This window comes from Anoplopoma fimbria, chromosome 11 (assembly GCF_027596085.1).
Source record: "Anoplopoma fimbria isolate UVic2021 breed Golden Eagle Sablefish chromosome 11, Afim_UVic_2022, whole genome shotgun sequence".
NCBI lineage: Eukaryota > Metazoa > Chordata > Actinopteri > Perciformes > Anoplopomatidae > Anoplopoma > Anoplopoma fimbria.
In genome coordinates, this window is record NC_072459.1 from 11513935 (window position 1) to 11540302 (window position 26368).

General features: G+C 40.7%; 1 protein-coding gene across 1 annotated transcript in view; it reads right to left on the minus strand.

The window, feature by feature from the left end:
* Window positions 1-14169: 14169 nt before the first annotated feature.
* The window catches only part of rnf213a (ring finger protein 213a), a 30509-nt gene continuing 18310 nt past the window's right edge, over window positions 14170-26368 (minus strand). Inside the window, exons 36-67 of the mRNA XM_054607310.1 lie at window positions 26165-26356; window positions 25922-26052; window positions 25679-25836; window positions 25394-25600; window positions 25026-25213; window positions 24790-24910; window positions 24554-24654; window positions 24273-24455; window positions 23125-23291; window positions 22925-23027; window positions 22716-22830; window positions 22343-22550; window positions 22000-22199; window positions 21766-21888; window positions 21567-21677; window positions 20598-20840; window positions 20435-20510; window positions 20310-20344; window positions 20091-20191; window positions 19855-20011; window positions 19483-19657; window positions 18935-19029; window positions 18562-18813; window positions 17773-17905; window positions 17376-17459; window positions 17111-17291; window positions 16649-16850; window positions 16469-16546; window positions 16150-16347; window positions 15863-15952; window positions 15560-15738; window positions 14170-15081 (exon numbers count right to left, since the gene is read on the minus strand). Of these exons, the coding sequence (XP_054463285.1) occupies window positions 14925-15081; window positions 15560-15738; window positions 15863-15952; window positions 16150-16347; window positions 16469-16546; window positions 16649-16850; window positions 17111-17291; window positions 17376-17459; window positions 17773-17905; window positions 18562-18813; window positions 18935-19029; window positions 19483-19657; window positions 19855-20011; window positions 20091-20191; window positions 20310-20344; window positions 20435-20510; window positions 20598-20840; window positions 21567-21677; window positions 21766-21888; window positions 22000-22199; window positions 22343-22550; window positions 22716-22830; window positions 22925-23027; window positions 23125-23291; window positions 24273-24455; window positions 24554-24654; window positions 24790-24910; window positions 25026-25213; window positions 25394-25600; window positions 25679-25836; window positions 25922-26052; window positions 26165-26356 (4744 nt within the window). The 3' untranslated portion in view covers window positions 14170-14924. The remainder of the gene's footprint in view (window positions 15082-15559; window positions 15739-15862; window positions 15953-16149; window positions 16348-16468; window positions 16547-16648; window positions 16851-17110; window positions 17292-17375; window positions 17460-17772; window positions 17906-18561; window positions 18814-18934; window positions 19030-19482; window positions 19658-19854; window positions 20012-20090; window positions 20192-20309; window positions 20345-20434; window positions 20511-20597; window positions 20841-21566; window positions 21678-21765; window positions 21889-21999; window positions 22200-22342; window positions 22551-22715; window positions 22831-22924; window positions 23028-23124; window positions 23292-24272; window positions 24456-24553; window positions 24655-24789; window positions 24911-25025; window positions 25214-25393; window positions 25601-25678; window positions 25837-25921; window positions 26053-26164; window positions 26357-26368) is intronic.

Here is a 26368-nt window from a genome sequence, read left to right on the forward strand (position 1 = left end):
AAAGAGAGACTTTTAAATTGTGTTTTCAGTGAGAAAAATATGATAAGAAATGGGTTTATGCATTTGCACACTTATTGCCCTAACAGGGCTTTATGCACAATGTATTTATTTTAATGTAGATTCTATTCAAAGGTCCAAAAAGTCCAACACAAGCCCATTAATCATACTGTTTGCTAAGCGTTTGTTTATAAAGATTATAGAATTTCTTTTATTTATTACTTCTACTCAGCCCTAAAAAAACAGAAGGAAACCTGTGAACCAATGCTTGAGAATGAGAAAAGGTATGCTGATAGCATATGTTCAGTCATACATGTGATTTATTGTCCTTTTAAATGTTTCGATGTATATAGTTCCTCATTTTCAGCCCTTTGAGCTGCCTTTGTGTTTGTGCTTTACAAAGAAAAAAACTTACTATTTCTTGCATTGGTTTGAAAGCAGAATAAAGGTGAGTGTTTTGCTTTTTCAGCTTATGGGTAAAAGTAAAGACAAGTTATGGTGTTACAGTTTGGCCTCAAGGCTGAATTTCCAAAAATGTTTTCTGACTGTCATACATTCCTGTCACAAGAACAATTCAACTAGGTTAATTCCCAATCATTATGTTCTCTGCATTTGTTTTGTTTCTGTGAGCTGTTTAATTGCTCACAGAAACAAAACAAATGGCATTCAGTGTTGCTGGGCATGCAGTGTTTGCTTTGCACAGATCATTATTTCCTACAAAGCTCATAGAAATAACAATGGCTAACTATGCAGCCAAAACGTTCATCAAAGTTAACTTTAACAGATGTTAATAATATTAGCAGAATTCTTCGTTGTCAGTGAAAGCCTTTGGAAATTCAAGGTCCATAAAAAGATTAAAACATCATATACACAAAAATATTTTTTTGTGTAAGTACCTGTGTCTCATTTAATGGTTAGAAAACAATGGGTAATGCTGAAGGGAAAGGATTGGAGGATGAAGATAAAGGGAGCTTAGAGAGAAAAACTATCTACCATGCAATTTACTTCTCGGGCTTTTGGCTGCCGAATATGTTATGAAACTAGACAAATATCTTCTTCTGTCAAACATACTTATTTTAAGCAACCAAAACTATATGGTTTGTGTGTCCCAGCTTGGCTTTCTTGGATGTGACAGAGCATGTGACAGAGCATGTATGAATTTCAACAGTCCTGGCAAAAAACGGAATGAGCCATTTATGGTATCAAAGAGAAAACCATCAAAAGTATTGACGTCAAAGATGCAAAAATCGGAGGATGCCAACGGTAACGCCTGAGCGGAAATGAAAGTGGTTTGCACATGAGCAGAAAAGACAAAAAATGAACCTCAGTCATTCTGTTACACTGTCTATAACTGGCTCCTTGTCGAGCCCTATAGGGCAGAGCACAGGGAGGAGCTCCCCAGAGGACAGATTACATCATGCTGTCCCATGCTGTGACATCAGGTTTGCCATCATCCGCTGGCGCCCTCCATCTTCCTCAGGATGATGTGAGGATTAGGAAGGACTGCGTTTTGGTGCTATGCTTAAGTGTTAATGTGTCCATGCTAGTGACAGATCCAGTGGCATGAGACCACCATCTGACTCTAGCATAGAGTGTTACGAAAGAGTGGACACAATCTGCACGGCAAAAATAAATCAATGGGTCCTAAACGTATCTAACCTTCCCTCTTAAACATTGGTTCATTATTTTTTATTCAGACTTGAAGCGTGTAGAGTATATAGCTTAAATGCTATTTATGGTGATAAACAGCACCGCATTAGATCTTGGACTAACAAGCTAGGGGCTTAGGACCAAAACACTTGCATAATAAAGCTTAAGTTGCTGCTGGTGTTCAGCTCAGCCAGTGCAGTAGATAATATGGCTGGCCATTCCAAAAAAGTTTTAGCCATTTTACAAAAATCCGCTGTAAACCCAGAAATCCTTGTAGAAGACACAGAGGAAGTACAGTTGGCTTTCCCAATAACCAGTAACACAGCAGCGGTCGTAGCTTACTGACTTATATTATTTATGGTGGACATAAAGGGTGAAACAAGCCCTCCGATAGCTCTCTGGTCACATTTGGACCAATATAACACCTTCACCTTTAGGAGCAGAATTTAGCTGACATATTGCTTCACTATATTGAGACCCTGAGGAGCTGCAGCGCTGACAGACTTCCCCTCAGAGTAATCCCACCACCCTACCATTAGGAGACACACATAACACATTCTCCCTGCAGCTGTTGAACATGTGCATTTCCAGGCAGCTCAGCTAAATACATGGAGACGGTGACACATTCACACCTGTTAGCACCGGCAGCACCGGCCAACTCTGACTGACAACTTCCCTCTGGCCGTCATCACCTCTCAATCGCAGGAGAACTGTCCAAGCAAACAGTCCATCAGCAGCGCGTCGGAAGGCTCTGCCGTACAGCATTAGTATCAACAACCTTTCCACATCTCTGCTGATTACTGGACAAAGGGTCTGAAAAAACAAGAGAAACTGTCTTTTTTGTTTGTTAATAGAAGCTGGTTTACTGGAATATGAGCCACCGGTTGGGAATAACTAAGAGTGTGTGCGCTACATGACACAAATCACTACTGTTATTTGTTTCTGTATGTGTGCGCGTGCTTCCTGTGTGCAAGTTAATGTATGAACTATGCTGTTTTTATCTAGAGTAGAGATAGTAAGTTATATTTTTTCTGACACGTGGCCTTGAGTATTAAAATAAGGCATGCAGTTGGTTTTATTTTATCAGCTCTTCAATGTAAAGTTTTCTTTCTTTTTATAAATTTTTTTAAATATTCTGCATCAACACATATTTTTAGGGGGATTTATTGGGTTTAAGTATGAGAGGACTCAAAACAATAACAGTACAAAAAAGGAAGGCATTTACACAAAGAAAGCAATGCAAAATGTGGGTCATATTTTTGGTTTGTGTTCCATAGATCTAAGGCTAGAAAGTTGCAGCATTGGTGTTTATAAAAATACTAATTTAGAAAATCTCTTATTACAAAAAATACAATTCTATCTTCAATAGCTCCAAAACGCCACACAATTTTTTTTTTGCTGCTCAAAACAGAGCCATACATTAACCTTTTGTTTGTTTTGATATGTATCGCAGAAATTTAGCAGAGCTGTGAGGTTTATTTAATGTGCTGGGAGGAATGGGTCCTGTCAGTGAAGAAATGTGGGAATAAATTGTCTGTTATCATGGATGAAGATCATAAGGAGTGCAGAGAGAAGATGTATAGGTATGGAGAGCTATAAATCTCCGATAGCTCCTCTGAACTTAGACGAGTGTCCCAAATGGGAACATTCTGCTGAAATATTCAGATCTCATGGTTCTTTATTCAAATGACAGATTTACATGTCTGCAAGGTAGAAACAGATCAACAGAATATCCTTTTCCAGGCGGACATAAATACTATAAGCATGATAAATGACCCTGTCCTGTCTTTCTCTCTCTCTCCTCATGACAGAGGTTTTAAAAGGCAGTTCTTACTCTGCAGTGGGGGAGACAGTATGTTAAACACCTCTCTGGCATGAACTGTGATCTCTCATTGTCTGCTTATCTGCACTAAATACCTGCAGATGGATGAGTCCAAAGGGGGACGAAGGCTGTGTGGTAAAGTCATCACAGTCTGATGTAAAGCAGGCGCACGCCGAGGCTCCTCCACTTCAAGTTCAAAAGGAAATGAAATACTTATTTGATTTTTGTTTCACTTTTTTCCCCCAAGCAGCCGCCTCCCCCCCCTCCCTTCCCTCCTGCCCTTTACCAGATTTATTAATGTTATTCTTCAGATTGTCTGCATAAGGTTTGTCAGAGATTTACATGGCTGACCAGATTTTGGTTCGGTGTCAAGGTCTGACATTGTAAGCCTGATTCAGAGAGCTGCTGAGTACTTAGTTTGACCCGGAGGATTTAAAAGGATCTATGTGTCTAAATGTCCTTATAATGACTAACTGCTTGTCTCCTCCCTGAGGAACCTTAAACTTGTTTTCAGCATATGAAACATTGACGACCAATATATGATATACACTGAAAATGGATCTGACAATTACAACTGATAATATGGAATTCTGATATTTTTAAATGATGTCTTATAACATTGCACTGTGTTTACTGTTACGCACCAATCAATCACCTAGACAAATTTCTTGCATTTGTAACGTACTTGGCAATAAACACCTTCTGATTCTGATTTTGAACCATATTGTGGTACAACTACAGTATCTGGTATAATTATTGTGTTGTGGATTTTAGTACCTCTTGAAAAATTGCATTTTAATATTTGTTCATTTACACATTTTTATTACACATTATCAACATAAACCATTTTGAATTTATTAACAGGAAAAAGATTCTTGTTGTGACAATTATTTTGATAAGATTTGAGAATATGCAGCATATTTTAACGTCCATCGCCAAAAAAGCCATAAGGGGGCACTAGTCTACTCTGTCCGTAAGTTCCCCTCCATTGAAATAAATGTCTTGCGATCTCCTTCAATCTGACGATGAGTTGAGATGTGGAAATTGTGAGGGCATGAATATAAACAAGTATGGTTATTTAAAGTGCAATCGAGAGAATGCTCTTTGTTTGTGAACTGCAGATTATGGTGTGAACTGACACACTGCTCCAAATCAATCATCACTATTGACCACACCTAGAAAATAAGCATTAGTTATGACGATCAGTTCAGAAAGTCCATATTTCTTGTTGGTTCAGTGATAATCTAAAAGGCTCAAAAATTGCCTCCGCAAGTGCGCTTGGATGTGAAAGTTGGATTTTATCCTATCACGAAACAACCAATCCCTGTTTGATACTTATTCAGAGTTGCCCATTTTGCTTAAACAAGGACTTAAACAATAAATTGCCTTCCACTAGCTGAGCTGGCCTTGGTTATCTCAGAGTTAGGAGACAGTTGTGTGATATCTGCGTGGGCGGGAGGCCATCTCACAGGTTATCACCTGAACCTCCTCCACCGCTGCTCATCCTCTCCACCTCGAGGAGCCCCAGCACAACTGATAAAAGTCCATTCAAATAGTCAGGGGGCGTGAAGACACAAACTACAATATGACCTGCGTTTCCGTCTGCTTCGAGATAATATTTCACAGATCTGACGTGGGTGTCCAATGTGTAATTGGGTACATTAGTTTAACTGTGAGTGTGTTGCTAGCTTAGTCTGTCAAATACACAATACCTGGTTGCAGGAGGAGAGGAGTGTAAATTGCAGAAGTTGCAGGATTACGAAACCCTTGCTGACACTGTATATGGCTTTATGATACGTGCTCAGACTTCATCTATGGTATCTTCTGTTTTCATGAGCTCATCACTCCAATCCATGGCAGAACCTCTCCGATGAGCCTGAGACCCTGAGGTCAAGAGACCATAGCATGATCCTTCCTCCCCTTTTCAAAACAGTTTGAGTGTATTCTGACATCTCAGGGCTGTTTGCTGTATCACAGTGCTATGAGTTTCTCCGAATGTCTCCCTTAAAACGCCACGTAATGTACCAGCACAGCGAGTAGCAGCAATACTTTCACCAGTTCACCTCTTCCATGATCATGAATTTAAAGAGCATAGAGTGCAAACACGTTAACCCTCACTGTGTCTACTGGTTGATGGTCCCAGCTGCTTGTGGCCAGTAATGCAGCCATTAGTCCTTTGTTGGCTAACAGCCCACATCACCGGCTGTGCTATCAACTAAGCCAACTATCTGATGACTGTGGAATACTGATGCTCAGCTGTGGGGCCCGCTGAGGGTGAACCTCCTGCCTCTTAAAAACTTCAAGCCTCAATTTTTTGTGCCAAAGCAGAATAAACTGCCAAAATTGAGTCAAGGATTTTACATTGTTTCGTGGATTTCAAACTCTGGGTCTCAACTTCATAGATTACTTTGTTTTGTTGTCACTGGATTTGGCATTCGGAATAAAAATCACTAAACTCACACTAACCATGTAATTGTTAACAGCTTAATATCCAATCAAAGGATTTCCCTGCGTGTTGTACAAACTAGGAATTGATCTCACTGAGAATGAGCCTCAGCCTGCACATAAACCATATTTATGTCTCTAATGGTTGAACGTAATGTAAGCAGACAGTGGCCCCATCAGGCCAGTTATTTCTACAGATCACATTCAGAAAGAAAAGTGGAGCTGATTTACTTTAGATACTGAACGTTCAAACAACATTCATTTTAGTCAGTATACTCATTAATAACATTTAATTGCATGTGACCTTCCTGTTATCACCAGCTAAATATCATGTAACTCAAGATACATTGTAATTAGTCTGTATTGTTTGTGCAAGCTTTATGTATACAGTTTGGAAATCCAACCTACAGGGCATTACAAGGCAGCGTAAACAGGCAATTCTTCAAAGCCACGAGCACTTCAGGAGCGTATTTATAAATGGTCCGATTTAGACATTTCATACGTTTCATTATAAACTGAAGTTTTCTGAAAACCCCAAACTTTCGTGAACTTCATTTGCCTGGAAATATTGCTGCTGTCGACAAGGAAAAAATATACATGTTTCATTTTGGAAATCAGAGACAGAACATGAGCGGGCTGCCAGTGAGCAGCAGTAATAACCGAATGACTGCCCCTGGCAGGAAATGACATGCATGTCGTTCCTGGGCATCACCGGGTAGTGCTGACTTGCCCAAAATAGGCAGTGCCAGTAACAACAATATTACACACAGATCTCTCTATGTGTGCGCAGGTTAAAAAAGCAGGGCCTGGCAGCAGTTCCTTCCCCTCATTATTTCCATCTACTTCCCCTGCTAGAAAATCCTCGATCCTCTGATGCCATCTCTAATAGCCAAGACAACCAACAAATCACAGGCTGATCCTCAATAAGAGCTCCAGCTTACACTGGATGCTGGCTTACCAGAAAAGAGACGGATGATCTCAAGACATATGTGATGCTGCAGTTTGAGGAAATAAGGGCCATAGGTAAAGGGATAATATACTTACTGATTGGCCAAGTTAGATATTGCTCTTTATGTAAAACAGAAGTTGGATTTTTATCCAAAATGCATGCAATGTGATGAGTCTCCTTCATAACACAGGTTAGCCTGCCGGCATGTGATAAAGATCAGCTAGCTAACTATAATATTTTGGGTCACTTGGTTTCCTGTAGCACATTTAGCACACTTTTTTTCACTTAACAAATTCACCTCTTCTTTAAAATGCTAAACCTCATATTGGCCACAATTAATAGCTAAATATTAACAATGGATCAAATGAATACTTGTCACCTGACTTTGAAGTTCCCCTCAGGTAAGACGCGCTGTAGCGTCTTTCAGCTAATTGTTTTGGTTTTCTGGAATGCAACTTTACTGTTTCTTGGTTTACGCTCACTGCTCTCATGTTGAATGTTCTGATCTGCTTTTTGGGAAGAAGAAAAAACTGCTCTAAAGACTAGACAGACAAGTTAGTGATTAGCTGATGAACATAGTGGTGTGTTTGGCACAGTTGCAGAGTTGGTGAAAAACGAAAACAGACCTTAAGGGAATGCAAACTGCCAGTTTGACAACACCACAAAAAAACACTTTATTGCTCTGTATCTGCTAGGTATAAATAGGCAATTAGGTACAGAATGTTGAGCTCACAGCTTGTTTACGCTAACATTATCGCAGCTTTAACATTTCCTTTTACTATTTGAACATTTTGGCCAGAGGATCCTGGGAAATTATTGACTAATGCTCAACCTAAACCACTCACTCACTTTAACACAAATCTTAATTTTCATTACTTTGAGATTCCCTTTTTCCCACAAACTCACCTCAAACACTCATATGTAGACAAAACCAACAAACAGACAGTGTTGTTTCCGTTCCGGGAATTATTAATCATCTGGTTATTATTAATCATCTTATTATGGCTGAGACTGAGGAGAGTCTCTCCGTTCATGCGTGTTTCTTATACCTTATGTGTGTTTGAGCGATTTACGACTTCATGGTTTATGGCGTTCTGTTCAACTGAAGTCATTAATGCACTAATCTCTGACATTGCCTAGTTTTGGAGGTTAATACGGACGAGGCTGCGGCTCATGAGAAGCTGGATTCATTTAAACCGTGCCCACCCCTCACGTGTGACACTTAGTGTGTATTCTAGCTGGTTTCACATTTCACTAAAGCAACGCATGCACTCAACACAAGGACAAATATACAGCCAAGTGTTTCTCTAATGCATTGGAGCTCTTAATGGCTACATTGCTTATTTTTGCCCCCACTGTTGAAGAGAACATGAATTGTCTGGGGTTCACGCAGGAACCCACCTCAGCAAGACCCAGTTGGAGGCTCAAGGCCGCTCTGCTTCGTCCGCTGCCACTGTACTCCCCTCAAGAATCCATATCTGTGGAATTATAATTGAGGATAAATATTATCAAGTGCAATCGGAGAGGGTGTTGTGTATTTGTGCTGGGGCCAAGAGGAGAGGTGCTGTGAAACCGAACACCGGCTTGGACCCTGACCACAGGAGGGCTTAGTTTGAGGGATCTTCCTCTGTGGACCGCCACAGGCATCGGGGAATACCAAGGTGAAAGGGCAAGGTAAAAAGTGACGTTATTTCCACCACTAGGACTGCGTATCATTGGCTACAGCTAACACAACTCTGAAAAATGAACAAGCCAATGTTCAAAACAAACATGGAGGCTGTGGTTTACTTTCACTCAGGACAGCCCTGTTCCTCAGCGTTTTGGCATTGTGACGTTCAGCCTTTTCTCCCCAGTCTCTCATCACCAGGTGGAGAAAAACAACCCATAATCCAAGTTCTCTAATCTTGTATAGGATAACTGTCAGCACCTCCATACACAGTGGAAGGCTTCCCCAGCTTGTTACAACGCTGGCACCAGTAGCAATCACTCTAATCCTTTGGTATCCATGGTAAACAAAACCTCTCGCACAGTCATTATCTATCCGCAGCCAAAGGCCGTCAGATAACAAAGCACATCAAGGAGACGAGAGTGAATGAAGGGAGATGCAAGAACGCCAGAGAGAAAGTAAGAAAGAAGAGTGTGAGAGACAGCAAATGGGGGAAAAAGACAAGGGGACAAAGAGGAGAGAGAGAGAGAGAGACAGTATTTAATTGTATTATGTAACACTCTTTGCTCTGTGCCAGGTAGCAACTGTTTTCTCTCTTTCAAAGGAGAGTTTTGTGTTGTAAAAGCTCCAAGCTTTTCTCAGCCTTGATGTAAACTGATTCTCTGTCGTTTGATTTACTTTACAAACTCCAAACCCTTCCAAGAATGAAAACTCTAGACCGTCAAACCTCTGGAAATCGTACATAACAACAATTTAGTGACATTTCCAACTAAAACCTTAAAAGTATAAAGATGGCGAGCAGCTCAGTATTTAACAGCCATCCATCTCTTGGCAGAAAAGAAAAACAGAGTCTGGGCTTTTATAGACAAACGCACACACACACACAATCAGAGCGGAGAGGCAAAACCTGGGTGGGAACCTGACAGGTCTGCTAAGTCCTCCTCAGTCAAATCTAGACATCCTCGCCAAAGGCCAGGAAAGGTTGGGCGCTCTGAGTACCATCTATAATCCTTTCCTCTGTGTGGCGTCTGGTGCGGAGACTCAACCCCAGGCAGAAGAGGTGAAGTGCTAATTCTATGCACAGCTGAGGATCTGCTGGAGAATAGCAGAATGATTAAAGTGCCAGCTGAGCTTAACAGTCAGCGTTTGAGGGTGGTGGCTGACAGGCTAGCAGAGGACGTGTTCAGGTGAGGTGTAGATGTGTATGTTCAAGTTCAAGTTGGATATCTGGAACCTGAAAGCAAATGTGACCACCGGAAGGAACAAGACACTGGTATGAGAGCACGGCAGAAACCATTCTGTAACACTAGGAGTATGTCTACCGCTACAGCACTCCAAATGTTTCCCTACAAACAAAATGCACGGATTAGCAGTTCTGGCTTGTATCCAGCGCCTTTACTTTTTTTTTACAGCGCCTTTTCCCCCAAAACAAAAGTCAGTGAGAGCAGCAGCAGGGGCTTCTTACAATGTAAATGTAACTCAGTACCTGACACATAACCCAGTCTTGCCTTTGCTTCATCTTATTATTTGGGAAATGCTGGACATATTTCTAGGCTTCTCAAACACGCTATCATCTTACCATAACAATCAGATTCAACATGTGGTTTTATTGTTATGGAACGCAGAAGCTGAACTGTCTGCCTGTAGCAGACAGTTTGGTATTGAAATTCAAGCTGTAGTTATGAAACTATTAATATTTTTCTGCCCAAGGTGAGTTTTGCAACAGGCTCCACTTTGACTGGGGACTCAGTATTATGCTAAAACAGCCATTTTCCATTAAGGAAAGCCCATACTTTGTAGGTTAACTGCTTAAGTGCAACAATGAGACGTATATGACTTGGAGAAGGAATGATCTTTCACTGTTATCTGTGCTCTGCTTGCCTCTTACAATGAATAAACTCCCTCTGAAATCTTGAAATGTTGTGCCTCTCATAATCCCATGTGGTATGTTCCCACTTAACTAGTAATTGTATTTTCTCTTCACGTATTTAATAGAACAACATGGCTGCAGTGCTCTTAATTTCTTCCTTGTGCTTGGAGGACGACCCAAGTGTTAAGTGCAAAGAGAAGTGCACACAATTAGCTAATATAATTCACAGATGTGCTCACTGAGGTTCTCTCTCTCTCTCTCTCTCTCTCTCTCTCTCTCTCAGCATTGCACAGCAGGCTGAGCAACCTGAGAGTCTGGACATGCTCTCTGCTCTCACCTCCCTGTGACCTACTTGCACATACATTTCGGATGACGTATTAATTAAAAAAACACTCATTTGCTAATAATGCAATAGCAGCAGCACCCTGAAGGGCTAATTTAAAGAAAACATTTTCCCAGACCGCCAGTAAAGCATATGTAATGCCCCATAGAAAATACAGTAGCCTGCTGGTGTGCTTTCTGAGGTCTCAGGGGTATCTCGGGGTACTGATTTCATACCACAATCATTAAAATCTTAGCTCCCTTTTTGAATGAGAGCGCCTGACTGGCGACAGTGATATTTGATCCCCAAGGTGTACACTTGATGAATATCGGAGGCTGTTTTGCAAAGGGTTAAGTTTGAAGCTCCTCCACAAATCAAGGCACAGTGACGATTCAGAGCTGAACTCTATATTATTTTAACTGGATCGTGAAGTTCATAGGGCATCTGTGAAGGGTTAATAGAAACAAAAGCATAACCCAAGGCAAGTTTAAAGGGGATAACTGATTAAGATTGCTGACCTAGATTTAACATTGCTGAATTTTCTAATATTATTTTGGGATAATTCACAGAAGAGAGAGCAATAGGGACCATGTGGAGGGAAAGCTAAGGATTACACACGACAAGCTTTGCTAGACACATTCAACAATAGGACCACCAGGACATCCACAATGCATTTGTTTGAGGAAGTTATAATAATAATGGGAAATAAACAAATAATTACAGAACATAGAGCAGAACCGGCAACTTTGTAGATGTCCCCTTGCCAAATTAGAATGTTTTTAAAAAATATTTTATAATGTGCATTGATTTACAGTATCACTGCTGCAGTAATGAATCTGCTTTACAGTGCCAAAATACAACTAGACTAACAAATACATAACTTGTAGTTAATTTGTTAAACTTGTTAATATATTGTAGGTTTCTTTGCAAATAAAACAATATTATTTATTTAGATTTCAGTCATTATAAAGCTGCTCATACAAAAAAACAAGTTAAAACACTTTAAAATGCAAAAATAAATAATGACATTTTCTATGAGAATATATTTGACACTTACAGCTTAGTAGCTGTTAGCCGAGAGATTTGAGGAGGTTTTCGGTGCGATCGTATCTCTTCCAGAAGCTTTGTAATCCAGAGTCATCAGGGAGATATAAGAGTGAATGTTTTCTGTGATTATTTATTCATTTGTAAGTGTTGAAAACAGTTATTGTTGTTGTTAGCCGTCCACTAGCAACACGTGATTCCTGCTTGAGTCTGTCGACCAATCAGAAGCGTTGTTCCTGCTTGTCGACCAATCAGAGGCTGTGCTCCCAAGTGTGTGGCAGCATTGCGCAATGGATTAACAAGATATCAAAAATAAAATGTCTTTACATGGTAGTAATCATGTTTTTCATTAATGTGAAGAGTCTGACAGCATATGAGGAATAAATGCTCACACAATCTTGTATGTTTTATTTTAGTACCTTCTAGGCTTTAGACAACATTAAAACACACATTTGGTTGTGGGCTGAAAGGCTTGTAGTTTTTTTAAAAGTATTATAAAAACCCAAACGCTCTGTCAGACCATGTTGGGGTTCCTAATGTTGAACTAAGCATGACCTCAACCTGCAACTAGGAAAACTGTTTTTTTTTTAAATATGGTATAAAACAAAACCAGAACATATAATAAAAGGGGTCACGTTTCCCATACTCTAAATACTGGATTTGAGTTAGTGTCATTGCTGCTTTATTAAAAGTTTAAAAGAATGGATAACTCTGGCTGAAGTCTTGATGACCAGCAGAGCAACTTTGTGGAGACAAAATGCCGATAATTCAGCCAGGGCCGTCAGATCCTCCAACATACTGTAGCTGCAAACCAAAAGAGGTAATTCCTGCACATCATTATCCAGTTTTGTTAAACCCTCATGCATGTGACCTGATCCCAACTGTCCATCAACCATGAATATCATTAAATGTGAGCCACGATGCACAGTAATTTTGCCCCTAATTCCTCCTCATCAAGAAACAAAGACAAAAAACAAACACAGAGCAGGGGAAATAATTTGGCCTCTTTGTATCCTTCCCTTTGTGCTGTTGGCATGGTGGCTTTGAAGCCTACAGAAGTGGAAGTGAAAGCGATTGAACTTGCTCAGTGAGGCTTGTTCTGCAGGACTGGGTTGCGCAAATCATGCCTCATGACCCATTTGTGGGTGTGTTTATTAACCTCATGTACTGTACTTCCACATTTCGGGTTTGCTAATGAGCAGCGAGGACATGGCTCAATAGCACATGTTACCTTAGCCCGGTGGAGAGACAGCTCTGGTTTTCAGTCTGTCACAATACTGTTTTTAAATCATGATTTATAGATTTGATTATTTGCACAATCGATGCATTGTCTTTCCACTGAGTGAAGTAAAACAAAATAATAGTGGTATTTGGGTGAAATCTGCAAACCCGACAGTCTTTGACTCCTCTTATGGATTTCATATATACTGACTCCAGACTCCTAGAGGGTGGTCGCTGGCATGGTTTACTTTCACAGGCGCATGCTTCCATTTGTCATTGTTATGCTAAACACTGCTTTGGTATAGAGGAAATTGAATTAAGGAGCCGTCCAGCAGTCTTGTCCTTATCATTTCCATCAGCCTGATCAGAAACACATTGAGCTCCCACCAACAGAGGGTCAGAAAGTCACGTAACCTTAGGCGGGCAGCCATTTCCTGAGCACTCCATCATGGATAGCCTCTTTTGGTCTTTGCCAGTGATGTAACATGTAAATAAGGAGCAATTTACTTGGGACCTATAGTAGTAATACTGTTGAGAATCTACTGTAAAACACTCTTTACAACTATAGACACATTGAGGGAATTATAGGGGACCAGCAACAGAAATTCAGAGGTGGATATCTTAAAATCTTAAAACATAAAAACAAAATGATTTCTTTGGTTAGATACCAGTAAAGATAAGTGAGAAAATATGTTTTGTTTTTGTTGTTTGGGCAGTACCCTTTAGGCTGAAGGGAACGTTACACGAGAAACAAAAGATACACAAGACGCAATGGAATCTGCTTATTCCCTTAAATGATGTTAGTCTCACAGGAGGTGAATCTAAGCACGACATCCACATTTCTTTACTGTTCTTGTTGCCAAACGCCTGCTGAGCAAAATATTCTACTGTCACACTCCACAATGACTCCAGGATTTAAGATAATTCAGAGCTGACTGAGGAAATTATCCAGTTTGCTTACAATGGCAGATGGAAACATTTACGATACGACAAAATATATATTTTTACTGCTATAACGTGATGAAAAATAACTAGACAAGGTAATATTAGTCAGTATTTAAACCGGAAGGAGAGGGAGCAGCACTGAGTCACACCGGCATGAGGTGAATAAGATGCCACATTAGAAACATTCATGTATTGTTATGAGTTATGTTAAAAAACACACAAGCAAGCACACAAAAGCTGACATGTATGCTTTATTGTAAGCAGTATGTATTGCCACACAACTCCGTAGGTAATATTGTATACTGTAAATACACTGAACATTAAATTAAAAGTTAAAGAAAACGAAATGCAAAGTCAAAACTGGAATGTAAAAGAAAGGAAATAAACTTGAAGAAACAAATCTTTTTTATATATGTTTATATGTATATTTTTTAAGACTGAATTTAAAAAGTGGAAGAAAGGCAAGTGCAGCTTTAACATACATAAGACACATAACATGATACAAAAGAAGGAATGGAAAAACACGTTGCTTGGCGGAAAGTGACTTCAGTCTGTGTGATTTTTAGACCCCAGAGTTATTACACATATTATACCTGAGTAGTATTCAGATCGTCTTCTCTGCCTCTTTTCAGGACAGACAAATTCACATTATAAGTAAAGTGCGAAACAGAAGACTTTCAACTGTACGGAAACGCACAACGTACATGTTGATGCTCAGGAAAACTGAAACTAAAACAAAAACAAAAGAGATAATTCAAATAGTTCAACTGTTCATACAGGTGAGCTGAAAATGTGAACTCCGCACTGTCTTTTGTGGCACTATTAGTGCTCTTAAAAAGGCACATCTCTGCATAAATATGTGTAAAATACACAACATATCACACATTCGTACTTCAATACAGTTGATTCATAATGATTGCAAACTTCATCCAACGGACTTAATGATACAAAGATAAAGAAGGTAGACAAAAAAACAACCCCTTCATTAGGTCTTCATTGTCTCTGACCGCGCTCCTGCTTGAAGGCCATAATGAACTTCCAGGCTTCAACATAGTGGGAGAGGCAGATCTCGTCGGGGAAGAGCTCCTCCACATCAGGGGGGATGTCCAGGTCTTTGCGCTCCATGTAAGACACCAGGGTGACTTTCAGGCTTTTAAGAGACAAAACATACACTTTATACATGTGATCACATTTATACACACAAGTGCATGAATTTACATACTCCAGTCTGAATAAAATAGAAATATACAGCTAAAATACAACGCACACTTAGTGAGGACTAGAGGTACATTTTGAATTATTCAGAACAGTATTTATTAGGCATAGTGTTTCAATTTAATGAGTTGTCCCCGAGCCCAATAACAAAAAAGACTTTGTTCAAAATTGACAAAATAACCTTTTTTACGCAAGCTTTTCTAGGACAACCAACTGTAGTATGTAGAGAGCCAACTGGTTCAAAGTAGGAATATAACAACATCCACGGTTCCATCTAAGATCGAAACCACAGCATGTAACAGTTTATTTTCCTTTTAAATGATCTAGCCTTAATTTAAGACACATGTTTAATAACTTACAGACACGTGCAATGGTTAGCAAATTACAAATATATAATGAACGTTTTGTTTTACCTCCAGTCAGGCCTGTAGGTGTCAGGTGCATTTGGCTTTTTAAGGACCAGCAACAGGAACTCGTGCATCTCCAGCAGGAAATTGTCAGCGCTGCTCTTAGAAAAGAAGCCCGTCAGCAGCCGGTGCTCGTCCTCACCCAGGACCTGTTTGTACGTCTCTGAGACTTCCACAAATGGATCCTGTAGAACACAGAGCATGCAGTTTTGATTAAGCAAAATGTAATAAGACATAGATCACTAAAACTGCTACTTCAAATAATAATAATACAATTTACACATCTGTATCTGTATACTGATGACTTACCCTTTTGAGCCGCAGCATATTTTCTGATTTGAGTGAGGTCAGCAGCTGCCACAGAGCCACGCAATGCTTAAGACAGCACATGCTCAGGGCCTGTGAGCAAAACGGGGAGAACATTAAGTTTTATCTCATGCCTAGCACCTAAGAAAGGCCCATACCAATTAAAATAAAGTATAGTATGATAGAACAAAAAAGTTCGGCAAATTGTTTTTATAAAATGTAACAACATTGATTGTGGAAGTGAGAGAACGACAACAGGATAAAATAATGGGTGTCTCAGATAGGCTGACCTTGAGGATATGGGCAGCCATCTGGTTTCCCATCTGCAGCACCTCCTCCAGGTAGCAGGACAGCTGCATGTGAGGGTCTCCCCCGGTCATGGCGAGAAAACCAAGAGCCACTTCCAGCGTGGACAAGGCCTCACACACCTCACTGTAGGAGTGCAGCTCCCCAGCCACGGCAAACAGGGTGAGAGTCTGAAGAGGCTCCTGTTGGCACACAGACACAGAGCGTTTCATCGATACGAGGGTTTTTCTAGAGCGACACGTTTAGTATACTATGTGATAAATTAAAGGTAGTTCCAGGACTGTAGTGTTTATCAAAACCTACTTGCTGGACTTTAGCTTTCACATCCTTCAGGATAATCTCATAGTTGCGGTCATGTCTGTTCACTAGTGTAGGGATGCCCTGTGGAAAAGAGACAGAGGCACAAGAAACATAGTGATTTGACAATTTCCCAAACAAATAAGAGTAATTTCTGTGCTTTGCTTGTGCTTTCAATTTGCTTACATTTAGAGTAATGAGAGGTTTGCCCTGTAAGAAGCGGGAGACGATCTGCTGCTGGATCTTGGGCAGGTCGTAATCGTGAACAGTCTCCTGTCCTCTCTCAATGCTGTACTGCGTGTTGGACAGAACCAGGGGCATCAGGTCCCTCTCCAGCTCATACCGAATCACATGCAGGTCAGTCAGATCTGCAGGGCTCACTTTGTAGCTGTGGGAGGGATAAACAAACCAGTCAGCCAGTGTCAGAATGTATTTTGTGGATATATCCGCAAATTGTTTTTCTCTGATTTCACCTCTTTCTAGCTTTGCCTTTGTAATTAAAAAGCTAACTTTTTTTTATCCTTTAACAATCTCTCAGTAAAACCAATACAAAAATGTAAATACATATACGTGGGACAGAATTTTATACAATGTGCTCCAAGAGCCAAACATGTGAAAGTGAGAAAAATGTGGCATGAGCGCCCCCACCTGGTCTCTTCTCCAGTGTGCTTATCCACACAGTAGACTAAGTCATTGTGCAGTGCAATGAGGTAGCTGACAAGGGCTGTAGAGCACAAGCCAGGGCCTTGTCGCCGTGGTAACAGCACCTTGAAGTCACTGTTGCGGTCCAGGTCCTTCTGGCAGAACTCAGCTGGGATCTTGATTTCACCTGAAGGATGACATTTCAATTCAAGTCAGATCAAGATGTTGGGCAGGCCAGTGTAAGTGTAACAAAGTGGTTTTTTTTATTTACCGTTAGTGGCCAAAGACACTCTGAGCTGATTCCATGTTGTCAGGAAGATTTGGATGTATTTATCATACCAGGCCTTCAGCGAAACTGCAAACATGAAGGAAACAACAAAAGTGTAGACACGTCAACTAGAGACACAACTTGCAGCACATTGGATAGACTGACGCGTGGAAGAGATTTAGCTCTTTTAAGAATAATCAATCATTGTCTCCTTCCAGGTTAAAACAACTCATTCCTTGGCAGGCAGGTTTTTAAACTGTACGTCACTAAGCTCCCTAACTATGACATTTCCGAGAAAGAGGCAATTAGGAATTGCGTGGAACTTTTTATCTCTTGTGAAGAGTGAGTCATACAATTGCAAAAAAAGTAGGGAACCACTGGCGTAGGTTAGTTTCAGTACCTGCTTTCTGACCATGGAGGAATTCGGCAATGGTGCCACAAGTCAGCTCAGTGATGTTTTGAAACTTCTTGACCAGATCTCTCTGGAGTGTGAGGATATCAGGAAGGTGCTTCACTACACGGAGCTCTGCTTCCTAAAAATAGAAAAAGGCTGGTTTGTTCACAACATCGCTTGTTAAATGCTCTTCATGACCTGATAAAGCATTTTAAAACTTAAAGAAGCAACAATTTAAGAAAAATAGTTGTGTAAGTACGCCGGTCTTGCCCTATTAGTTAATATACATGTGAATGTTTATACATCCGGAAAGTTCTTCTGGCATACAATTTCATACATGATTTTTGGTAATTGTGTAACCATAAACAATAAAGTAAGAGGTATATGAATATTTTTTTATTAAATCTTAATAAATATAAATGTAAATATTCTTTAAAAATACATATAAAGACGATTATGAATTATTATTTATTTTCCACATTTTCCCCAGTGGAGATTTCAAAATCGTCTATATCACTAGTAATCCATTATGTACCTAGATTTATTTAAAATAAAGACTTTATGCCTCCTTTTTTAAATGGTACAACACTGCAATCGACAGACACTCTGACCTGATTTGAAGGGAAATGCATGATGGATTAAAGTAGCTTAACACAAATAACTCAGTGTAAACATGGGCCACACTGACGCACTGTTTTAGGAGTCACTTCTCCAAAACCTGCTATAACAGGGATACAGGATTCTTTTGCTGGACTTCTAAAAGTGGACTTCCATGTTCGGTCACTTTTTTCTTACCTTATGCAGAAATCTCCAGAGCACCGGCAGGGTGTCTTTGCCATCATTCTGCTCTACGATGTGGGTGAGGCTCAGCAGAGACACTTTTTCCCTGCAGCTCCACACGGCAGAACTGTGGATCAGAGAATTTGGGGGGAGTGCGGCCAAGAAGAGATGAGGATCGCCAAACATGAGCTTCATGATTGGGTTGGCTGAGATCCGAGAGTCAGCCCGGATGAATGTGTTCACTTCCTTCAGCTGTCTATCCAAGTGCTGTGGAGGGGACAAGTGAAAGAGGAAGACGTGTCACATATTCTACAAACAGGTTTGCTGAAATTAGATTATGTGCTCTACTTGTTCCCTTTTGGAACAAATTGTCAAAAAGGATTTTTACCTTCAGCTGAGGTGTGATGATGCCGTTGCTCACTTCCATCTCCCATCCATTTCTAGCCTCTTTGGTGGAGAGCACATTGTCATAAGGAACAGGCCCTGTAAGGAAAGACCAGCTGTGCTTAATAGTAGAAGCTAATCCAGTGAATCTAGAGGTTCATTTTTTGAAGGACAAAATGTAACCTAGATAGGCATGTTTCAAAGCATAGAAAAAACATTGCACATTATTTAAAGCTGTCTGTAGTTAGTAGTAGACTTGCAAAGTGAAATCCTGACCCACAAATCCTACATTTGTTAACTTGAGTGACTTTTAATGACTCCATATTACGTAACATCTCTTCTCTATTTTCTGTCACTTTCCTGCAGCCTTATTTACAGGAACGAGACAGACGAAGGTTCAGGAGCAACAAACTTCAGAAACATAATTTCAGTAGGTGAAAACAGTAACACAGCTGCACAGCATTGTTAAACAGGGGTTGGTTATCAGGCTCAGATAAATATACCTGACACAGCACATAGTAGTTTTACAGAGGGTTTTTTTTTTTTTCTTACATGTTAGAGGCTGTTTGGGTTCCATGAGGCTGCTGATGAGCAGGTGAACGGCGCTGACTGTGTCGTCTGTCCCTTTACCCAGGGATCTGATCAGATGTTTCATGTCCTTTCGCAGGTGAGCAAGTAGAAATGCACCTGGGTCAGGGACTGGAGGCTTTATGATGGCAGAGATAGACTAGAAACACAAAAAAAGTGGATGACTGACCTGCACCGTCTCAAACACAAAGAGTATATCAACAGAGTGATAACACTAGAAAGATTGGAGTTTGTATTATTTTGTGAGCATATATTTTTATGCTGCACCTTGACATTCAAGAATATATCGCATGGAGTAAGGATCTCCATTAGAACTAAAGTCTATCTTTAAGCTACCTCTTCGTGGTTGCAGGCACCCAAAACCATGGCCATGTGCGTGAGCATGCGGACCATGGTGAAGGGAACAGGGGACACGCTCTTTGTGTCCAGCATGTCTGGATTGTCCCTGCGACTGGGGTCGCCGAGGATGTGGCCTGTCTGAGTGCGGTCTCCCCTGTGAGAAGACAATTAATACCTCAATACAAATTTTTCAATAACATATTTTTTCTCAAATGAAGTCAAAGCGTCCTTACAGCAGCTGAGCAGCTTGAAATCCCTTCACAGGCACGTGTTCTAATCCTCCAATTTCAACACGACAGTCCAAACAAATACTTTTTTCCATGGGCTGGCCACACTAGGGATAAAAACACAGGGCGCAAGAAAATATATTTATTCTTCAGGGTATGAAAAGAATGCTACAAAAAAAGAGACTCATTACAAACTTACTATGAGTCAGACTAAACTTTACATACCTCTCCAATGGTGCAGGGGTGACCATTTGGACAATCTTTGGTGAGAATAAATAAAAAAATACTTTATTATTTCATATAATATTTTAAATTTGAGAGTACATTTTTTGCCTTGTCTGTTTACTTACAGTACCACTGCAACGGTCCCATAGCTTGTTGAGCGACTACTAACATGTCCTCTGGCATGGTAGGCAAGAAGGCTGCCTGTTCAAACGCATAAAAACATTCAATTTGCTTCAAAGAAGAGGAGGCAAAGTTGCAAACACTGAAAGCAGGTGACAATATACATACCTGCATGTTGGCAGGGTTCATTGCCAGCAGCTGCAGGGGAGCTATGATCCCCTGGTTCCCACAGAGCAAGACAGCAGCCAGGTGAATGGTTAAGTCCACCAGCACAGACCGGGCACCAGAGGCCCCGGGACAAACAACCAACGACCTGAGTTGGTTGTTCACCAAAGCCCTCGCAAAGGCCTTCATCTGTGGGTTGGCAAGGAATTTGGAGTTCTGGATATAGGTCGTCAAGGCTTCCAATTGCTGTAGGTAAAAAGATACATAAATATATGGATATGTAGTTTACTGAAACAGACAGAAAAATGCCCAGTAAAGAAGTACATTTTTATTATTAACCCGGTTCCCATGTCCCAATTGAAAGCTAAATATGACAAGTCAAGTAAAAGAAAACAACTACATCATTTCTTGCTCTGTGATGTTTCTTTCTAGGAGGTTGCTTATTACAATAATGACACATTTTTCTGTGAATCAATCAAATTTGTTGATGTTGACTTATTGAAGGGCCATGCTGATGGTTTTTTAATTAACATTTTTACCTGGTGGGCTTTAAGGGGACGCATTATGTGCAATATACTCACAAATGTGCGTAGAATCAAATATTTTGTGTTTTAACCATACATTTATTGATAAATAAATGTATACCAATTGAATTGGTATTTTCCCCCATTTGACCTTTGAAACATTAGTCTCCCTAATTTTGACCTGATAAATCATCTCCATCATTTAAATAATGATTACCCATATTTATTAATATATTGTATATAACCATATTGCATTCATTGACCATTGATGGATGGGGGGAAAAAAATGGATGGATTTAGATTGAGATGATTAAAGCACAAAGGAACTACGGTTAATGCACATGCCGTAAGGGAAGTTTCAAAATAGTTTCTCAGTGGTCATTTGCACAAACAGGTGTACACAAATATCATATCAGATCAACTTTAAGGTCTTAATGTAAGGATCTACCTCAGGCTTGGGATGGAAGCTAGCATTGATGTCTCTGTAGAGAGTGGTGACTTCTCTGTACAGTGCCAACAGAAGATAAACTGCTGTATGCTGCGGTAAACATCTGCAACCCTACAAAGAAAAAGAGCATTAACATGCATTCAGAAGCAGAGTCCTGACATGAGGCTCAGTTAACAGAAAGAAAGCAACGCGACGTTACCTCACAAGTCTCGTCCAGTCCGTTCATTTTTCCCTCCATAACTCCCTTTGCAACAGCATTTCTGATGGTCTTGTAGTCTTCCCCACACACAAGGTACTGGTCTATTGCAGTGGCTTCTTCACTCTGGGTGTAATTAAAATTGGATCACATTGTTAAGTGACTGCTGGAATTACATTAAGAATACAACCTTGCCTTTATTTGAGCACTAAAAATCACAATGTTGGTATTTAAAACCTTTAGCAGCACTTCTTCAGGGAAGAGCCAGCGCATTTCGTCCACTTTGAGGAGTTTCAGGACAAACTCCACTCCATGTTGGCTGCAGATCTTACGGATCAAGTAGACACGATACCAGTCGTTTCCACTGCGCCTACACAAGCTCACCGCACTGGTCAGGAAGTCTGTGTTTCCACTTTGACCAGTCTCCTGAGACTCTGCTGTGATTGAAAAGAGGAAGAATGACATTTTGGTATTATAAAACACACACACACACCAACCACAAATGTCTTTATATTTTTCCGTAACTGGTGAGTGTACAGTGTGTCTGAAAATAATACTATAGTTCATAAGAATTACACACCTGTGGCTCTGAGTTTTTCTATAATGAGCCTTGCAGCCATTTCCAGGTCCATGCGCACTCTGGCAACCTGCTGCAGATACTCCACCGTGGCTGTTTCAGCAGACTGACCATGTGATTGCAGGTAGTCTGTCAGGAAGGCACTTTCATCCTGCAGACACACCCGTTGGTCTGCAATGGACCTGAACTGCAACCTTTCAAACATGGAATCCTAGAGAAATGAAAATATCCTATAAAAGTTGTATCACAGCGGAAGACACTACAATCCACATTCCACATGTGTGATGAGCAGATATGCATTTAATTTATTTCAACAGGTGCTGATGAACAAAAAGGGTTATTTCAAATATACATCTAAGTCAGACTTCATATGTACCTCCAGGCAGTTGATGTACAACGAGTATAGTTCAGTTTTGTCCGTCTCTTCCAAGATCTTGCTCTGCTCAACTGCCACCAGATGCTGCTGCAGGTAATCCTTAACTTCATTGAAGCTTCAGAAACATTACAATTCATACACAAATTAGAAACCCAGCTGAAAATGTTAAAATCACACATTAGTAGGCTTTATCCAATGTGCAAACTCACCTGTACTTCAGCAGGAGTTTGAGCACTACTGACCGAACCACTGGATTTTTATCCACAGAGTCATCAAACGGGGAGAGCACCTTTGTCAGAATTCTTCGATTGCCTGGGTAAAAAACAAACCAAAAAAAGGTATTAAGAGCTGACAAAATATGTATATCTAGAGACAATGATGTGTGACCATGGTTACAGCAGTGTCCTACTTCTGAAAATGGGAACAGTGGGGGCCTCCACCATGAGAAAGGACAGCAAATGGAGAATGACAGCTGGACAAGGGGGAGAGTTGTCCTTGAAGCACACAGTGGACACCAGGTCAATGAAGAAAGCATTGCACTGCTTCCTCAACTGAGCATGTTGGTTGATGAGAATCCTACACAAAACGAGAGACAAAAGAATTTTAACAGCTTTTTGTTGGAACTCAGTACATGCCTGTTTGGATTCTGGCAGGAGTGTGTTTGGTTATAAATAAGTATGAAAATTAGAGCACCGACTACAACAGTCATAATATTATAAATCAACAAACAACTATAATACAATTACAATCATACTACCTTAAAGCAACAAACAATCATGTGATGACGGGGAGTGCTGTGTGTGTGTGTGTGTGTGTGTGTGTGTGTGTGTGTGTGTGTGTGTGTGTGTGTGTGTGTGTGTGTGTGTGTGTGTGTGTGTGTGTGTGTGTGAGGGGAGGCAGAGAGAAAAAGAGAAAGATGGCGGACATGTTCTCGCAAGTGATTACGCTAAGTGTGACTTAACAATGACGTCGGAGAGAAAAACAAGAGAAAGATGGTGGATGTAATCTAAAAAGTGATTACGCCACACGAGACTTCACTTTGGCTGAGGAGAGAGGAATAAAAGAGAGTGAGCAGGAAGGTGGACGTTGTCACATAAAGTAGTCACATAACGCATTATTCCACAATGGCAGCGAAGTCGCAACTTTAATGGGGCCATAACACACACAATGGAGGCCGCGCTTACATGCCACGTGTGTTTGAAATAAGCACAGCACAGCGTATATGTAAGTGTCCATATACCCCCCCACAGGTTCCCGCGGCCCTCGTCCAATGATGAACCAGGGTCGTGGTTTGGACCAAATCTCACACTCGTCAGATTTTGCCTAGATTTTCACAATCTAGGCTCTCTCTCTTTGTTTAAACCACATGGTGAAGTCCCAACATGCCAGATTCACACAGCATTAAGTTACCTAGATACTTTGAAGGAACTGGGAAGCATCACAGGGTACATGAAAGGATTTGTGTGTGTGGAAAAAAGCACATCATATCTGTGCTTTTTATGAGGAATAAACCTTTTAATCAGTTCCTATTGTTTTAATCCACATGCAGCTACAAACCTTATGGTGTCTGAAGGGACCATGGGGAAGTCCTCCTCAACTGGTTGCATGCAGAGGGGACAGTACATCTGACCAGGGCCCAACCACTGTTTGATACAGGCCACACAGTAGATGTGTTCACATGGCAGGCAGAGTGGATCTTGGGGGTCTCCCATACACACTGGGCACAGAGCAAGACCAAACCTGGAAGAAGCAGAAATATGTGAAGACACAAGGTGGTGGGAAAATGCAGCAGGGGCGATTTTGATGAATTGCGATCAATAAAAAAAATGAATTTCTACCTGAAGATACACTCGATGGCTCCATCTTTGCAGGTTTTGAGCAAATGGATTACTGCCTCAAATGACTGTTGAGTTTTGAGGTCTGAATTTCTTTCCAGTACCTATGAGACAGTAGATGTAGTAATCTTTTTTTTTTTTTTTTGGCTAAAGAATTATTGTGGTTATTGTTGATGCTGTTTTATGGTAATTGACTGAATTCATTAAATATATAGTTAGTACAAAGAACCCAGACTAACCTGGCAAAGCCGTTTTGTTTGCTCCAGAACTAAAGGTGCCAGCTTCTTCTCCACCTGCTCAATGCCCAACAACATGTGTTCCACAAATAGAGAGAGAGAGAATATCCGATTCCATCCAGCTCTAAAAATAGAGAAACCCAAATAATGAACCACCCACCTCAATGCAACTAGAGCCGTATCTACTGCTAACTGCCCCACTTGGACCATTTGAATATAGTAAGTTAAGCTTGACTCACTTGACTCTACAGACGATCGCCTTGCTCCTCTCTCCATAACGTCTCAAGCTGTCCTCTGAGCAGATTAACTCAATGGGAACCTGGAGTTTTTTTACCTGTCTGAGCCAGGCTTGTCTTTGGGCATCTGTGTCCAGGAGTCTAGGCTCCAGGTACTCCACACATGTAAAAGCAGCATACACATCGAGTACCTTGGAGACAGGGGGGAATATTGTCACTATACATACGACTAAAAGGGTGATGTAAATATTACTAAGTTACCAAACATAATACAACCTTAAAGCCAATATCACGCATGCCAAACTGAAAAATCTTGAAGTGGAAAAAGAAAACCATTATTTAAAAGACTTAAATAGTCTTAAGAGGCTCACCAGTTCAACATCGCCTCTAGTATGATGATTCCTCAAAAGGTGCTGGGTCACCTGGGGCTCAATGCAGATCATTCTGGAGAGGTTCTGCAGCCGGTTCTTGAACTCATGATAAGCAGCATGGACCCATGGAAGAGACATTGCTGTTTCGGTGGCATTGAGCTGCAATCTCAGCTCATTGACGCAACAGTTCAGGGCACCACACAGGAGCTAAAAAAGAAAATATTGTGCATTAGTATATACAGGTTAATTGTATATATACGGCTTCAAGTATTACAGAAAAACAACCTGCAGATCATCCTGACAAGTCACGTTCATTGTCATGGCGATGAAATCCTGAAGGTAGCGTTGGAAAAACTCAGTCTGCATCTCTCGGTCTGCTTTCGCAATGTATCGTCCCAGTGGTGTCCTCGAAAATAACTCATCAAACTCTCGGTGAGTGTGGCCTAACACACATACACATTTCATTTACACAACAACATCATGATGGTAACAGGCTATTTATGGAGAGTACCTGATAACAGGCCATACCTTCATGTTGAAACGCATGAACCCAGAGTTCCTCCAGGTAGTCCTTGATCCTCCAGCTGAAGGGCATGCTGCAGCTCACGTTCCTGTCTTGAGCAATGTAGTTCTGCACAAGGATTGTTCTCGTCTCAGAGCTGTGAAAAGAGAAAATAACAAGATGTTTAAATATGTATGTACCAGTACGTTATCTCTAAGTAATAGGAATTTGGTATCCTTTATGCAAAGTGCAATATCCCCACCACTTACTTGTGGTCCAGTGTTAGGTGTTGGATTTCCAGCAGCTTATCATTGCCAAAGATATCTAACCACAGCCTCTTGACAAATTCACCACAGTTTCCATCTAGCAGGATGTCCAAGTTTTGGTCGCGGTCAATGACTGAAAGCAGTTGCGCCAAGAGGGGGACTACCACAGCCCGAACACGCTTCCATAAGGTCTGCCTGTAATGATCC